The sequence below is a fragment of the Sminthopsis crassicaudata genome, chromosome 4, assembly GCF_048593235.1.
Source record: "Sminthopsis crassicaudata isolate SCR6 chromosome 4, ASM4859323v1, whole genome shotgun sequence".
In the NCBI taxonomy this organism is placed as follows: domain Eukaryota; kingdom Metazoa; phylum Chordata; class Mammalia; order Dasyuromorphia; family Dasyuridae; genus Sminthopsis; species Sminthopsis crassicaudata.
The window spans coordinates 463929048-463946645 of record NC_133620.1 but is presented as its reverse complement, the minus strand read 5'-3'; the positions used below and the strand labels follow the sequence as shown (position 1 = coordinate 463946645).

Genomic DNA, 17598 nt, shown 5'->3' with positions numbered 1-17598 from the left:
GGAGAATTTATTGAAGCTAATCACATAGGGTTCTTATCCAAAGCACGTGGTGCTGAACAAGAGTCATTGGGCCTTTTATGGGCTTCAGGGTGGACAGAAACTAAACAAGCAATTGGTCTGCTTCCTTATCTAAACTTTTTGCAGTTGTTATTATCTTTAAGGAAATACTTCAAAGACAAGGGCAGGGAGACAGGGGTCTTGCATGAGGTTTCCATCTCTATTCTTTTGCCAAGGAGGGTTTTGACAGAGAAGGAGACAAGGATCTGCAAAAAGGGTTGGGATGCTGGGTCATCTTAAGTTTAGGATTTTTTCAAATCCAGTTTCCCAAACCCAGTTTTTCTGGGGGATTGGGGCTATGGAATATAATTCAGGTTTTAACATTTCTTACTTCTTTTTAGGAGAATTCAAATCCTTGAATCACCATTTTCCAAATAATTAAAAGATTACAATACCATAATTTTCATTAACTCACCCTAAGACCGGATAAATGGAACTAGACTAGAAAAGATGCAGAGCTCTATGTGTGAGGATGAGGAGGAGTAACATTGGTCCCACAATGGGTGAAAAAAGAGTGTTTAAGCATGGGGAAGAATTAAACAGGGCCCGGAACCAGTTCTTCCTATGACACTGCTCCATTCACCTTGACTCAAAGTTCTTAGAGTGTCCCTGATAACCCCAGAGTTGTTAGCATGAAAACAACAGGCCTCTTCACAGAGCAGAACAGAGGCCATCCTGTTTAAGGAACAATAGGTCCAGGCCCAAGGGAGTTTTACCTGCCTCTTAAGCTCAAGAAAGTAGAGTGTTTTGGCTCATAACCTAACTTATTCTACTGATCAACTAATCTATTTCTTAGCCAATACCAAATGGTTTTGGTGACTGCTGCTTTATAAGAAAGTTTTAGATCAGGTACAGCTAGGCTACCTTCATTTGATTTTTTTTTTTTTATTAATTCCCTTGAAATTCTCGACCTTTTGTTCTTTCGTATGAATTTGGTTGTTATTTTTTTTTCTAGGTCATTAAAATAGTTTCTTGGGAGTCTGATTGATATAGCACTAAATAAATAGATTAGTTTAGGGAGTATTGTCATCTTTATTATATTCCCTCAGTCTACTCAAGAACACTTAATATTTTTCCAATTATTTAAATCTGACTTTATTTTTGTGGAAAAGTGTTTTGTAATTTTGCTCATATAATTCCTGACTTTCCTTTGGTAGATAGATTCCCAACTATTTTATGCTATTGACAGTTATTTTGAATAGAATTTCTCTTTGTATCTCTTGCTGTTGGATTTTGTTGGTCATGTGTAAAAATGCTGAGGATTTATGTGGATTTATTTTGTATCCTGCAACTTTGCTAAAGTTATGAATTATTTCTAATAGCTTTTTAGTAGAATCTCTGGCATTCTCTAAGTATACCATTATATCATCTGCAAAGAGTGATGATTTGTTTTCCTCATTACCTACTGTAATTCCTTTAATCTCTTTCTCGGCTCTTATTGCTGAGGCTAGCATTTCTAATACAATATTGAATAATAATGGTGATAGTGGGCAACCTTGTTGCACTCCTGATTTTACTGGGAAAGGTTCCAGTTTATCCCCATTACATATGATGCTTACTGATAGTTTTAAATATATGCTCCTGACTATTTTAAGGAAAAGTCCATTTATTCCTATTTTTTATTAGGAATGGATGTTGGATTTTATCAAATGCTTTTTCTGCATTTGTATAGCATAGTAGATTCTACTCCAACCTTTTACCTTTACTCTGTATATATTGCCCTGCTTCAAGTGTGTTTCCTGTAAGCAACATATTGTAGGATTCTGGCTTTTAATCCAGTTTGCTAACCGCTTCCTCTTTATGGGGGAGTTTACCCCATTCACATTTATGGTTAAAATGACCAATTCTGTATTACTTGCCATCTTTAGACAAGGACTTTCAGGATGAAACCAATATTTTGGATCACAAAACTTCCAAGAAAATGTTTAAGAGAAGAGGCTTAATGTTTTCAAGTCGTAAAAGTTCCAGTGTTTTCTAATGCTTTATTAGTTTATTATCATTTGTATGTAGAATATTTTGTTTTTAATCAACAGCAGATTTAAAATACAAAAACAGTTTAAATTTAATTTAAATCATATGCAGCACTTAATTTCAGTATTTATAATGTAAGGCTACTGTTTTGCTTTTAAAGTTGGCTTTGTTCAATTTGCAATGAATACATTTGATGATGTTTCATCAAATCTGTAATAAAACAAACTGAGGTGGGATATCTAAGACATGGATGGCAGAATCAGGAACCACAAAGGCCTTGCAAGGATAGAACATTTAGGTTATATTTCCTAAAATGTGATTAAAACAAAGTAAATGTTAAGTCTTATATTTAGATTAAAAAAAACTATTTCTCAAAATAAAATGGAGAAGGCGTGGTTAAAGAGAAGTTTATTTTAAAAAGGGCTTGGAAATTTGAATAAACTATAAGCTCAAAATGATTAAGTAGTGTTATTTAGAAGTTGTAAAGGCTGATCTTGAATCTCTTTAAGAGAAACAGCTCAGAGAAATAAGAGATTAGTAGTCTTGTACTCAAGTCCCAGTTAAGCCACATGGGGAATATTCAGTTCAGATCTCAGTGCCATAGCTTCAAAAGGGCACCCAGAGGAGATAAAATTATGAAGGTGAAGAAACTTTAGCCAATATTAATGCAGAAGGCTTGAAACAATTTAGGATTATCATCTCGATGAAGATTCTGGATTGGCCTACTGTTTCTGCTAAAGTATTTGAAGTTTGTATTGTGGATACAAGTTGATTACTTGTTCTGCCCTGCAAAGACTGATTCAGGGACAATGGGCTAATTTTATAGAAATGCCTTATTCCAGGAAAGGTCGATTTTACAACAATCCAAAAGTGGAATGGTAAACCACTACAGGTCACTAACATGCTCTATAACTGGAAGTTACCAAGGAAACCAAACAACCATTTGTCAGGAATGTCACGGGGAGAGTTCTTTTAGATAACTGGATGAAATCCCTTACAAATGCAAAATTTTATAACTCTGAATTCTGACTTATTTAACCTTCTTATGCCTTAACTTAATAAATTTTTTCTCCAACATGAATTTTCTGATGTAATATAAGTTGAATTTTCTTATTAAAGCCAGACCTTCACATGTTTATTACATTTCTAATATTTTCTTCCAGTAAGATTTTATAATTCTGAAAAAGGATTATACTTTGGTCAAAAGCCTTGCCATATTCATCGCACCTACAAGGTTTTTCTCTAGCATTAATTCTCTGATGTTCTAACTTAAGAACTTCATATATTCATTAGATTCATAAGACTTTTCTCCCTGATATGAATTTTCTGATGTTAACTCCTGATTTCTGATAGATCTTCCCATCTTCATTGCATTCATAAGGTTTTTCGTTAGTATGAATTCTCTGATACTGAGTAAGTAGTCTTTTGTAACAGAAGGCATTGGGACATTCACTGAATTCAAAAGGTCTTTCTCCAGTATGAATTCTCTGATGTTCTGTCAGGTATATGCTCTGTAGAATCTTCCACATTCATTACATTCATATGAATTATCTGATGTTGAGCAAGTTATACTCCATAGGGAAAGGATTTCCCACATTCGTTACATTCAAAAGGTTTTCCTCCAGTATGAATTACCAGATGTCAAGTGTAAGAACAACTTAGATGTCAAGTAAGTTGTTCTCCTTTGCAAAAGACCTTCCCCCATTCATTACATTCATAAAGTTTCTTTCCTGTATGAAATCTTTGATGTGGAACAAAGTGTATTTTTTATTGAGCTTCTCATATTTATCATATTCATAAGGTTTTTCTTCAGTATGAATTTTCCAATGTTGAGTAAAGAGAATTCTTTGGTTGATAACCTTCCTATAGTCATTGTGTTCATGAGATTTTTCTCCAATATGATTCATTGATGTAAAGCAAGTCTGAATTCCAAGTGGGGATCTTCCCACATTCAATACATTCATAAAATGTCTCTTCAGAATGAGTACTCTGATTTTGTGTATGTTCTGTTCCCTAGTGGAAGGCTTTCTCATATTTTTTACATTCATGAGTTTTCGTTCCAAAATGAGTCTTCTAATGTTCATTAAGTCCTGAAACATATTCATTATGTTTATGAATTTTTTCTCTCATAAATTGTCTGAGGCATAGAAAGAGATGAGCTCTGGTGGAAAGCTCATTCACATTTCTTGTATGCATAAGATTTCTCATTAGTATGCTTTCTATTGATCTCATTAAGGCCAGACTCATTTTCTCACATTTATTAGGCTTTCAAAATGTCTTCCTTGAGTAAATTTTATTACACTTATTTGAGTCTGAACATACTCTGAAGATTTTTCTTTGAGTTTCACATTGATGAGAATACTCTCCCAGTGAAACTCATTGTTATTGAAAAATGATGGATGACAGACTTAAGCTTCTGTCACATTTGTAACATTCAGAATGACTCACAGTACTAGAAGTTTTGCTCTTACAGATTTTTTATTGGCTTGACATATTTGTCCTTGTTGTTCTCTTGTTTCCTTAATTAGAAAGAACATCATCAAACTCCTCTGAACTTGGAGACAAAGGAAGAATGCTTTGTGATTCCTTCCAGGGATGATTCTCTTAGAAAATACCCAGTTTTATGGTTGATTCCTTGTTTTCAGTCCCAGTTTCTTAATCTGGTCATGTGCCTGCTTCCATGTCCCTTCTTGTCACCCAAGGGGGCTTCCCTTTGCTTCAAATGGGACATCAGGTCTGGTCTGGAGGCTGCAAATCCCAAACACATAAGATTACTACAGTTCTTGAGCATCACCTCCCTATCACCTCTGGGAAGAGTCCAGGTGTTCCCACTCCCTTTGAGTAAAGTCTGTGGCCATATACTTGAAGGTCACTGACTCCTGGTAGACCTTCACTGTCAGAAGAATCGGGACCATTCCGAGCTCTTCTAATCTCCTTCTTGATGAAGAGATAAGCCCTTAAAATATAGACTCCAGGGATGTAGGGCTTGAACAATTGGTGGCGGCAGCTGAGGGCAAATTGTGTCCCAAGAGTCACCTATAGAACACATAAGATGCTCACAAATGATGCCTAAGATTTTAACAATTTAAACCTCCCTCCCTCCCCAATCTCATTTTTACATGTTATTCTTTCCTCTAGTTCCAAACAGAGCAAATGCAATACTTCTCTACTTAATAGCATGATACTTGAACACAATTTTCACACTTCTGAGTTTATTCTCTCCTCTCCAGGAGCCCTATTTAATCACCTGTGCTCAAGAAAAGAAATTCAAAGCAGAAGAGACAGTGAAAGCTTTGAACTTCTCAGCCTCAGGCTCACCTGGATGGCCACATGTTCTAGCAGCCATGAGCTGCTGAAGAGAGGAAAGGAACAGCACTTTTCCTCACCACCTTTCTCCCACCCTCACCTCCTCCCAAAACTCCAAGAGACATTGTTTTCAAGCCGAACATTTAGAAAAGAGACATGAGAGGGCGAGAAAGAAGGTTGTTTCTCCCCTCAAAGTCATTCTTAATGTGAGCTCTTTGTCCAGTGAGCAACAAATTTGTGTGTTACTGGAGAAACTGGATTGTAACAGTCTTGATATTCCCTAAATCTTGATCATGTCTATAAATGAAGCCAGAAGGAAGTTGTGGATCCAAATGGAATGATTACTCACAGATTCTTCTTGGTGAAGGAAAATAAGAGTTTTATTCTGTGCCCAACCAAAGGCAAACAAGAAACTTGTATTGAAGAGTTCATGATAAGGATTTTCAAGAAGACCACCATGAAAACAATTAATTGCAGTTTATTTGACAAGCAGCCAAAGGCAATACCAGTTTAGAAGCAACCTCATGGAGAAGTATGGAAGGAAATGATGAATGCAATCATTTCACAAAGCAGAGAGAAGCAGTGGATGGCCAAGCCAGTTTAAGGAAAGCCTGGGAAAAGTAAAAGCAAACAAATAATCCCAAGGTCCTTTTAGGTGAAATGGGAATGAAAACAACAAAAAGAAGAAATATGGAAAAGCTCTGCAAAGAATTGCAACAAGCTCTTTCTCTCAAAAAAGACAAATGAAGACTCTAACATTGGATTTGCATATCTGAGATGTGTTTATAGATGAGACAGAAATAGTGATAAAGAGAAAAAAGTCAGGCAAAGTGGCTGGATTGGACCAAATGAATACAGAAGAAATGCATTCTGGAGATTACCCAATTATGAAGGCTGAAGGATCATTTCCCAAAGTATATTAGATATCAAACACATGGAAAAGGCTTAGTGATAATAGCTAGCACTTATGTAATCTGTACTATGAAGCAGACTCTGTGCTAACTGCTTTATAAATACTATTTCATGGGATCTTCACAACAACCCTGGGAGGTAAGTACTATTATGATGTCCATATTACAGATGAGGAAACTGAGGCAAATAGAAAGTAAGTGATATGTCCAAGTAGGTATGTAAAGCTATATTCCAACTTAGGTCTTCCTTTCTGTGTATCCAGCTCTCTACCACCTACCTACCTCTGAATCTCCTATGAATAAAACGTCCAGTAGAAATCTTAAACTCAATATATACAAAAGGGAACTCATTTTGTTTCCCTCTCATCCTCCTCCAACCCTTCCTCTTCTATTATTATAGAGGGGCACACCATTCTCCCAGTTCCTAGGTCTGAAGTTTTGGGGTTACCCTTAACTCCTCAGTATCTCTCATTCCCTCCTTCCTTCTCATATTCAATATATTGCCAAGGCCCATCAATTTCACCCTTATAACATCTCTCCTCTAATATTCCCTTTTCTCTTCTAATATTCCCCCCACTTTGACTTAGGCCATCATCACTTAGGCGAGGACTAGGGCAATAACTACTGGGGGCTCTGCCTGACTCAAGCTTCTCCCCATTTCATTCTATTCTCCATTTACCCACCAAAGTGATTTTCCTAAAGCTCAGGTTCAACCATGTCATCCCCCTTCAAAACAAATTCCAGTGGCTCCCAGTTGCCTCTAGGATCAAATATAAAATGCTCTCTTTGACATTGAAAGATCATTCTAACTTGGCCCTTCTTACTTTTCTAATCTTCTTACCTCTTATTCTCTTAGGTGTACTCTTCAATCCAGTGTCAACTGGCCTCCGGACTGTTCCACAAACAAAACTCTCCATCTCTGTGCTCCAGACAAGTTTTCCTGTTTCCCATGCCTTGAATACTCTCTCTTCTCAATTCTGCCTGCTGATTTCCCTGGTTTTGAGTCTCAACTAAAATCCCATATTTTACAGCAAATCTTTCTTGAATCCTTGACATTCTCGTGCCTTTCTTCTGTTATTTCCTATTTATCTTGTATATAGCTTGTTTGGTATATATTTGCTTGCATGTTATTTTCCCATGAGATTGTGAGTCCCTTGAGAGTAGGAACTATCTTTTACCCTTTTTCCCCCCCTCAATAATATTTTATTTTCCCAAATACATCTAAAGATAGTTTTTAACATTCATTTCTTTTTTTTCTTCTCAGCAGAATCTTATTTTTACAAATACATGTAAAGATAGTTTTAATATTAATTTTGTAAGACTTTTTCTCCTCCCCTCCATTACTTTTCTCCTCTTCAGAAAGCGAGCAATATGATATAGGTTAAATATATTTAATTCTCTTAAATATATTTCCATATTTGTCATGTTGTACAAGAAAAATCAGACCAAAAAGATAAAAAAGACCATGAGAAAGAAACAAACAAAAATGAAAATACTATGCGTCGATTCATATTCGGTCTCCATAGTTCTCTGGATATGATTAGAATTTTCCATCCCAAGTCTACCGAACTTACCTTGAATCACCTAATAAGGTGATTCATAGTTGATCATAGGTGATTGCATAGTTGATCATCACATAATCTGGTCATTTGAATATGATAGTCTCCTGATTTTATTCACTTCCTTCAGCATCGGTTTATGTAAGTCTTTCCAGGCTTTCCTGAAATCAGCCTGCTCATTATTCCTTATAAAACAACATATTCCTTTTACACTCATATACCGTAACTTATTTGGCCATTTCCCAATTGATGGGCATTCACTCCCTTTCCAGTTCCTTGCTGCTGCTACAAACATTTGTGAACATGTAGGTCCTTTTCCTTCTTTTATGACTTCTTTTATCTTTGTTTAGTTATTTTTTGGGTATTTCTAACATTTAGCACAGTATCTGGTTCATAGTAGGCACTTAATAAATGTTTATTGACTGATTTATTGATAGGAAAAAAACAAGTAGAGAATGAAGCAAGTCTATTGTCCAGATTATGGTGTGTAATTAGATGGACACTGTCTATGTGTAAGTGTGCACACATATATACAGTTATATATGCGTTATATACACATATATGTGTTATATATACAGTATATATGTTATATATCTGTTATATACAATCATGTATGTGTTATATATACATTATATGTGTTATATACAGATATACATGTTATATACATATATTATATATGTTATATATACATATACAGTATGTATGTGTTATGTACAGTTATATATGTGTTATATATACAGTATATATATGCTGTATATATTGTATATATATACAGTATATATGTTATATACATTTTTTATATATACAGTATATGTGTTATATATAGAGTATATATACAGTTATATATGTGTTATGTACAATTATATATGTGTGTAATATATACAGTATCTATGTGTTATATATGCTGTATATATAGCTATATATACAGCATAAATGTGTTATATACAATTATATATGTGTGTAATATATACAGTATATATGTTATATACAGTCATATATATGCTATATATATATACGCAGTATATGTGTTATATAGAGAGTATATATACAGTTATATATGTGTTATATATACAGTTATATATCTGTTATATACAATCATGTGTGTTATATATACAGTATATAAGTGTTATATACAAATATACATGTTATATACATACATTATATGTTATATATGCATATATAGTATGTATGTGTTATGTACAGTTATATATGTGTTATACATACAGTATATATATTATATACAGTTATATATATGTTTTATATACAGAGTATATATAGTTATATACAATTATATATGTGTGTAATATATACAGTATATATATGTTATATATATAGTTATATATACAGCATAAATGTGTTATATACAGATATATATGTGTTATATACAATTATATATGTGTGTAATATATGCAGTATATATGTTATATACAGTTATATATGTTATATATACAGTATATGTGTTATATACAGAGTATATATAGTTATATACAATTATATATGTGTGTAATATATACAGTATATATGTTATATACAGAGTATATATAGTTATATATATGTTATATACAATTATATATGTGTGTAATATATACAGTATATATGTTATATATGCTGTATATATATACAGTTATATATACAGCATAAATGTGTTATATATAGTTATATATGTGTTAGATGTACTATATATATATACAGTTATATATGTTATATATACAGTATATGTGTTATATACAGAGTATATATAGTTATATATATGTTATATACAATTATATATGTGTGTAATATATACAGTATATATGTTATATATGCTGTATATATATATACAGTTATATATACAGCATAAATGTGTTATATACAGTTATATATGTGTTAGATGTACTATATATATACAGTATATATGTTATATATACAGTATATATGTACTATATATAGTTATATGTGTGCACACATATATACAATTATCATGGACACATACATTTGTGTATCTTAGCCAGAAACAGCCTCTGGCCAGTAGTTCTGACTAGATTTAAGCAAGAGGAGGGGAAGAGGCTGGATTTCCTTTGGGAAATTTCATGGTTCCTTTAATGATTTCTAATTTCTTAGAACAAAGGACCATCCGTAGAGGACGCAGTTCAAGCATTTGTAGTCTCGAGTTCCCCCCAGTGGCCAATGGGAAGATTACTGCCTGCTAAAAAGTGGTTAACCTGTTGTGGAGGATGCTGAGCGCCTCTAAGAATTCTGGGTTTATAACTTAAGCAGAGTGCTCTTGAATTCTTGAATTCCGAATTTAATTCTCTTGGATTTTTTCTCAAAGGACAGCTTACCTAAGCTGAGCATTACATCACTGGTTAAAAAAAAACATCCAAAATTGCACAAATTTGTGAACGGAGGACAGTTAAATGGCAAGAGTGAGATGGACAGCCAGGTGTTCCACCTGCATTCTTACCACATCAAGAGAAATGTACCAAGGCCTTCTGCATGGAACTCAGTCATCTCGGTGCTGACACTTCCTCCAGAAACCGTTCTGCACCTTGAGAAGGTGGGATGACCCAGAGTCGGGGATGGGGAAGGATAAGGGGAGAAGGCAATCTAAAGCCCTGACATAAAGAAAGGCAAACTGTCCGAGGTAAGAGAGGACACAGAACTCATTTAGCCTAATCCAGAGCCAACAAAATTCTGCCCATAACATAGAGCCTCTGCTCCAGGACTTCTAGTTTGGAGTTGCCAACTAACTCCTTTGGAAGTGGCTTTCCATTTATTATCCATCTCAAAATCAAAGACTAAAAAAAAGAGGGAAACTGAGGAAGATGCTTCCACCACCCAACTCAGACTCCCAAAGTAACTTTATCAGCTCACCAGTTTGGTGGGTCCTGAGAGCCTTGCAGTCTCAGAACCTCTGCTTTTTTCTCTTTGAGACTATACTGGCTTCTCCTAGTTGTTCATCTTCAAGTTCTTTTACTGTGTCTTTTGGGCATGTATATATATACAGTTATCATGTACTTGACTTTTTTACCTTTTTATGAAGTCACCAGTTATCAACCAGTGGTTAGCTGGACAACTGCCCAGCAGAGGCAAGAGCTGATACTTGCCCTTGAGGTTTCCCCTGGGATTATTAGACTCCAGGTGTTTTCTCTTAGGGGAATTAGGGATCCCAGGGCTTCATTCCCCTCCCATTTCAGACTCTTGAGCAACAAATTCCACTTTGGCTCTAGTCTAGTACTCTTTCCGCCCTCCTCCCCAGTCCCCCAAAAAGTAAAAAAAGTATCCAGTATGTAACATAAAGCTGGTAGGTGCTGGAAGTTTATTCCCACATAGAAAAGGGAAAGCTGAGCAAGAATCAGAGTGCTTAGGAAAAAAAATCCAATGACTTATCATTACTGGTGTAATTCAAGTGTTTCTGCCTCTCAAATCTATCACTTCTCTGTCAGGAGGAGATGATATTGTTCACCCTTGGTCCTTTGGAATTATAGCAAGTCACTACAAAAGTCTTTTAAAATTGTTTGTTTGTAGCACATTGTTATTGTATAATTGTTTTCCTGGGTCTGCCCATTTCACTCTGCATCAATTCAGAAATATTCCTAGGTTTCTCTGAAATCATTCCCTTCATCTTTTATTAGAGCACAATGATAGTCCGTCCCGTGTGTATGGCTTAATTTGTTCAGCCATTTCCCCAGGTGAAGACTACAGTTGAGTTTCCAGTTCTTTGGCAACCCCAAAAAAGAGCTGCCATAAATATCGTTGTATACATGAGTCCTTTTCTCCTTCTTTTTAAAAATTTCTTCAGGGCACAAGCCTTGTAGTGGTATCTCTAGGTCCAAAGGATGTGGAAAGAATCCTTGAACAATTTAATAACTTTTGGGGAATAGTTCCAAAGTGTTTTCCAGAATGGTTCACCGCTCCACAGCATACTGGTGTCCAGCCTTGCTCTGTGTTACATTATATATCCTGCACCTTTGCTGAAATTGTTGATTGTTTCAATAAATATTTTAGCTGATTCTCTGGGGTTCTTTAAGGGGGTGGGGGTGGGCTGGATGAGCGGTGAGGTAGCTACTGCAGGTGGATGACAGTGGGTGGAGGGGATCGATGGCTGGTTGAGGTTCGGTGAAGGTGGATAGAGTCCATCTTCCAATTTACTGATCTTCCCTCCATGGATCTCCCAGATTGACACTTTCTTTGGAGCTGGAGAGCCCATCTCAAACACTTAGTCCTCTTGTCTTATTGCTGTTGGGGACCCAGCTCTTCAGTGGGAGGGGAAGTTGGGGTAGGGATTCCCAGAACTCACCTGGGCTCCCATGCTTCTTCTACCCTATCATCTGCAAAAAGGACAAGTTTTGTGGGTTTTTTTTTTTTTTTTTGTCTGTTCTTAGTCTCTCAATGTTGTTGTGGGTGCTTCTAGCCTTCTATCTGCTCCATACCTCTCATGTCACTTCATTTCTTACTCTGGCAACTTCAGGGGGATAATTAAAGAAACTCACGTGCATGTTCCTTCCTTCCCCTTTTGGCAAGAAAATCTTTCCAACAGGTGGACAATTTCCTTCCCAGAGCTGCCCTGGAGGATCTTTCCATCAAGACAGAGGACACTGGATGTGGAGTTGAAGGGATTGGGTTGCAATTTCAATGTTAGTAAACATTATTTGGTAGAAAGTCAAGAACCTGCTTCTGGATTTAGGGGACCCGAGTTCAATCTGGCTTTTGAAGCTTCCTGCCTCTGGGAGAAAAGGCAGAAAGCCGCTTCCAGGAGTTCTGTCCTTCTTCGCTGCTTTTCCATGGAGAGACAGAAAACTGCCCTTGACTTTGCTTGATTTCACTAGTGATTTAATGTTCTATCAATACATAGTTTGAATCCTTAATTAGTGAACAGGGGTCAGTTCTTTCTCCCAGAATGCCAAGTATAAAGGTGAACGTCCTGCCCCGAGAGCCCTCCGTGCCTCTGGAGACTTCCTCACAGTTATCGGGCTGCTTTTGGAAGGGCCCATGGAACAATAGAGCCTTCCATTCTGCACAAGCCAAGGCAACAATCTCTCCCGGGCAGGCCGCAGCCTCTCTGGACCTCTTGCATCAGCCTTGTGGCCCTTGAAGGCTCTATAGGTGGGACCTTGGGCAAGCCATCCCTCTCTGAGATAACCAGGAACGAAAAGGGTCTGTCTTTTATCTGTGTAATACAGAGCCTAAGTTAGAGTCATCCTATGTTATGGGGGTTAGTTTTGACCCCCCATCTGGAAAATCTGTGCAAAATATTTTGGTTCCCCCCTGCTCGTACCGGAGAAATCTGAATTTGTTCTCTTTCATGGAATGTTTACAGGCCCTTATTGTAAAATGTGGATGATGATACAGCTCTACTAAACTTAGCTGGCCAACAGGTGGATTTCAGTTCCCAGCCCAAATGGAGCCCAGGAAGGCTGGATTCTTACTCTTCCTGGGTCTGTCAGGGAGGAGGTGGGCTGGATGAGGGGTGAGGTAGCTACTGTAGCGGCTACAGGGGTGGATGACAGTGGGTGGAGGGGGTCGATGGCTGGTTGAGGTTCGGTGAAGGTGGATAGAGTCCATCTTCCAATTTACTGATCTTCCCTCCATGGATCTCCCAGATTGACACTTTCTTTGGAGCTGGAGAGCCCATCTCAAACACTTTGTCCTCTTGTCTTATTGCTGTTGGGGACCCAGCTCTTCAGTGGGAGGGGAAGTTGGGGTAGGGATTCCCAGAACTCACCTGGGCTCCCATGCTCTTCCCCAATCCTCCCTCCCCCTTCATTCCTGTACCTGAGCTAGGTCCACTAAAATTCGGAGTTATCTAATCTCAGGTGAGCCTTCCCATACACCAGACAATCCTCCTCCCTAAACAATCCGCTCTCTACTCTTTAAGGCAGAAGCTTCTCTAGTCTGCAACTTCCCATGGTTCCCTCCAGGGTTGTCAGGGGAAGACTTCTAGCCAAGGGCTTCCTCTCACTTGCACCATTCGGCATCTCCCCCCACTTCCACCTGGCAGAGGGGGCCCTATTCCCGGGCTTGCTTCTGAGCCATTCCCTCCCGACACCTCCGGCAGATTTCCGCCCCACGCTCCCGTCTGTTTACCAGGGCTACAAATACACTCGGGTCTCCTCCAACCTTGCATCAGGTCCTCCGTGGCTCTTCCACTGAACTCCTGCTGTCTCCCCTCTTCCTCCCCGGGGTACCAAAAGCTCTCTTGAACCCCCCCCTCTGGAGGTTTCTCTCCCCACTCACCCTTCTCAGCCTCTGCAGCACTTGGGACTCCCATTCCCTCTTCCTCCCGGGGGAGGAAGGAATTTCTTCCTAGGTTTTGGGGGATCTCCCCTGCTTCTTCCTCCACATCACATGCACGCTTGTGTGTTCTCCAGATTCTGTCCTGAGGCTTCTGCTCTTCCCTGGCTCTACCTCGTATAATGATCTCATCGTTCCCATGGGCTCAGTCCCGGCTGGATTACATGGAATTCCCAGATCCTGCAAATCTGGCCCCACCTCTGACCCTACTGACCCCCATCACCCCCTGCTAACCAGATAGCCTGCAAGCAATCCAAACTCTATGTCCAAAGAGTCCCCCAAACCTCAACCATTTCCCAATTACTGTGAGGGCCTCGAGGTTAATCAAAAACCTGGACTTCCAGCCGTGTCTTGTGGCGGGCCATATTCTCCGGGGAGGGTTTCAGGGGCCACTAATTCTGTATGATAAAATATGACTACCCCCCAACTCTGTGTGGGCACATAAAGTGGGAAACCCCCCTCTGCCTTAGAAATAGGGTCACAGCGGTCCCGGGCAGGCCCAACGTCAGATGCAGAGAAGGGTCTCTCGACCACCCGCTTGTCCAGTAGCGCTGAGAATAAGAGAGGGGAGACTGCTCGAACAGCTTTATTGGTTAAACTCTGAAACACGGGTTGGGGGGCCACTGGGGATGGGCGGGAGTCGGGGTACAGGGCTTCCTTCTCCGCTGGTGGGAGGCACTGCCCGGTCTCCCAGGCCCTCGTGGTGCTTGGGAGCCGGTGCAGATGGGGGGGGGGGGGAGGGCTTCTAGCACAGGAAGCGTTTAATACTGCTCATGAAGTCTTGGGGCTGGTCGGCGTGGATCCAGTGGCCGGCGCCCGGGACGGAGAGGATCTTGGCTTGAGGGAACAGACGCTTGATCTCGGGGTGGTGGCTGGGCCTGCGGGGACAGAGGCAGAGGTTGAGAAGCGGAAGGCGAGGCGTAAAGGGAGCCCCCCCACCCCCTCCCCCGCCCCGCCCCCCAGCGGCCTTACTGGATGAATTCCGAGTTGGCGCCACTGAGGAAGAGGGTGGGGCCAGAGTAGCATTTCTGGAGCCGGGGGAAGTCCATGATCTTGTCCAGCTGCTGGGCCAGGGCTTCAATGTTGACCCTCCACTTGAAGTGCCCATCGCTGGCTTTCACGAGGTTGGTGAGGATGAACTGCCGGACGCTGAGGTCCTGGGGGCAAGCGGGCTGGGTGGGCGGCCTCCCCTGGACCCGCCTTCCTGCCTCCCTGTGCCCCCAGCCCCGTGGGGAGGTCCGGGGCGATCTGGACGGAAGCGGGAGGGCGTTCCCCTGCAGCCCCTGCCTCTCCGGGGGTCCTCACCCCCAGCTTGGCGGCCGTGCCCCACGGACGGGCGGGATTACCTGGATAACGGGACTGAGCTGCTCTTCCGCCACTTTGCGGGCCTGAGAGAGGGGCAGCTCCGGGGGGACGCGCACGTTCTTCATGGCCGCCAGGTAGGAAGGGAAATCGGAGACGGCCGTGGTCGGCGTGGGGCTGATGTCCACCAGGACCAGTCGTTCCACCAGCTCCGGCTGCGGGGAGAAGGAGGGTGGCCCGCGGTGCCCCCCAGGCCGTCAGAGCCAGAGCGGAGGAAGGGGAGTCACCAGCGGCGCCCCTCCCTCCACTGAGCCAAGCTTACAACTGGGACCTGGAGCCCGCCCCTCCCGGGCCGGAAGCACCCCCTCCTCCCGCCGGAAGCACCCCCTCCTCCTTCGGGGAGCAGCAGGGAGCAACCCCGCCCCGCCCCCGCCCCGCTCTGACTGCGCCACCTTTTATCTCCACCAGAGCGGACCCTCCTCACGCAGGGACCGCAGGACCCTGGAGCTCTAATGCTCCGTCTCTGGCCCTGGGTCCTCCGGGTCCTGACTTGTGGCTGCTCCAGCCATGAAATAAGCACTGATGGAGCGCCACTGTATACCCGGCCCAGGCCTCGGCCCTGGCTGCCTCTGCTTCCTCCCCATGTCCGCAAGTGAAGGACCGTCCCTGGTCGGGCACCGCCGCCATCCCTGTCGTCCCTGGTCGGGCACCGCCGCCATCCCTGTCGTCCCTGGTCGGGCACCGCCGCCATCTCTGTGCCCTCCCTGGGCGCTGCCCCTCCCATGCCCTAAAATTGGGGCGGGCCGTTTTGGCGCAAAGCGAGCGCCCGGCAGCCCCTCCCCCCGCTCTCCTACCCTCTGCAGCGCCAATAACATGGCGGTCTTGCCCCCCATGCTGTGGCCGATGAGGACGCAGGGGACCAGGCCCAGCTGCGGGAGCAGGGCCTGCAGATCGGCGCTCATGGCCTCGTAGCTGGCATCGGCATTGTGCGGGCTCTCCCCGTGGTTCCGGGCATCCACGATCAGCACCTGCCGCAGAGGCCGCGTCAGCGCCCCCGCCCTTCCCCCCCACTGCGCACTGCCCCCCACTCTCCCCTCGCCCCCCGGGGCTTTACCTTCCTGCCCGTTTGCTGCCCCAGGATCTTGGCGATGGACTGGAAGTTAGTTTTGCTGCCAAACAAACCGTGCAGGAAGACCAGGGGCGGGCGGGAGTCCGAGGAGCCCAGCAGCTTGTAGGAGAGGGGCACCGGCCTGGGGGGGGACACGGATTAGGGGCCGCAGGGATGGAGGGGCAGGTGACAGACACGGGGGAGGAGGGTGCTGATGCGGGAGGAGCATTTAGGAGTATAAAGGCAGGGGGTGCAGAATGGGAGGGGGGGAGAGCCCGGGAGGGAGAGACCTGGGGGAGGTGAGGAGGAGGGAGAGGAGGATGGGGAGGAAGAAGAGAGCCTGGAAAGGAGAGGTCCACTCGGGCCGTGGGAGGGGGCGTGATGGCGAGGAGGGGCCGTGACCCAGGGGGGCGCCCCTCCCCCTCCCCGTGTCCTCCGCTGACCTGGGGCCGCTGCTCCCGAGAGCGGCAGGGGCCGTAGAGAAGCCAGGCCCCAGGGAAGGCAGTGAAGGCTTCAGGGCCGACCCCCCGAAACTCCAGGACCGGACCCAGTGCCCCATGCTCCCAGCTGCCACAGGTCCTGCCTCTCCACAGCAAAGCGTCCCGGCGCAGCCACAGAGACGGCCCTCGCGCGTGCGCCCTGCAGTCCCTCCTTCGGACCCGCCCACTTCCTCCCCCACGCCGGGCCCGCCCCTTGTCACTTTCTTTTCTTTCTTCCAATCCGCGCCCTAGTTCTGCGGGAGCCCCGCCCTCCGCCCCGCCTTCCTCTCCCTCACTTCTGTCACCCTAATCCCTTAAGGCTGGGCCTGCCTCGAGCTGTCTGGGCCTACCTCCAGCAGGCCTGGGCCTACAGCGAGTCCCCCCAAGCCTCCCCTCTGCTCCTCCTCCCCCTCCTTTTCTTCCTCCTCCTGCCCTTTCTCCTTTCCCTCTCCTCCTTTCTCTTTCTCATCCCCTCTCTTCCTTTTCCTCTTTCTGCCCCTCTTTCCCTCTCCTCCTCTTCCTCCCTTTTCTCCTTCCCTCTCCCCCTCCTCCCCTGTCCTCTTCTCTTTTCTCGTCCTCCTTCTGTCCTTCCTCTTTGTCCTCCCCTCCCCCTTCCTCCCCCCACTTTGTAT

The 17598-nt window shown here is 42.9% G+C and overlaps 1 protein-coding gene across 1 annotated transcript; it reads right to left on the bottom strand.

Moving 5' to 3' along the window:
* Window positions 1–14647: 14647 nt before the first annotated feature.
* On the bottom strand, window positions 14648–17149 carry ABHD11 (abhydrolase domain containing 11). The gene is made up of 6 exons (XM_074264071.1): window positions 16931–17149; window positions 16494–16629; window positions 16234–16407; window positions 15424–15594; window positions 15050–15234; window positions 14648–14955 (listed from the first exon to the last, which is right to left on the bottom strand). Exons 1-6 carry the CDS (start codon window positions 17044–17046, stop codon window positions 14823–14825), a joined length of 915 nt encoding a protein of 304 aa, XP_074120172.1. The 5' UTR covers window positions 17047–17149; the 3' UTR covers window positions 14648–14822.
* Between the last annotated feature and the right edge of the window lie 449 nt (window positions 17150–17598).

Excerpts from the sequence above, each read along its gene's own strand:
- ABHD11 (XM_074264071.1), bottom strand. The coding sequence starts at position 17,046 with ATGGGGCACTGGGTCCGGTCCTGGAGTTTCGGGGGGTCGGCCCTGAAG. Across the intron at positions 16,630-16,930 it reads CTCGGGAGCAGCGGCCCCAG|GCCGGTGCCCCTCTCCTACA; the intron begins GTCAGCGGAGGA and ends GTCCCCCCCCAG. Across the intron at positions 14,956-15,049 it reads GCCAACTCGGAATTCATCCA|GCCCAGCCACCACCCCGAGA; the intron begins GTAAGGCCGCTG and ends CTGTCCCCGCAG.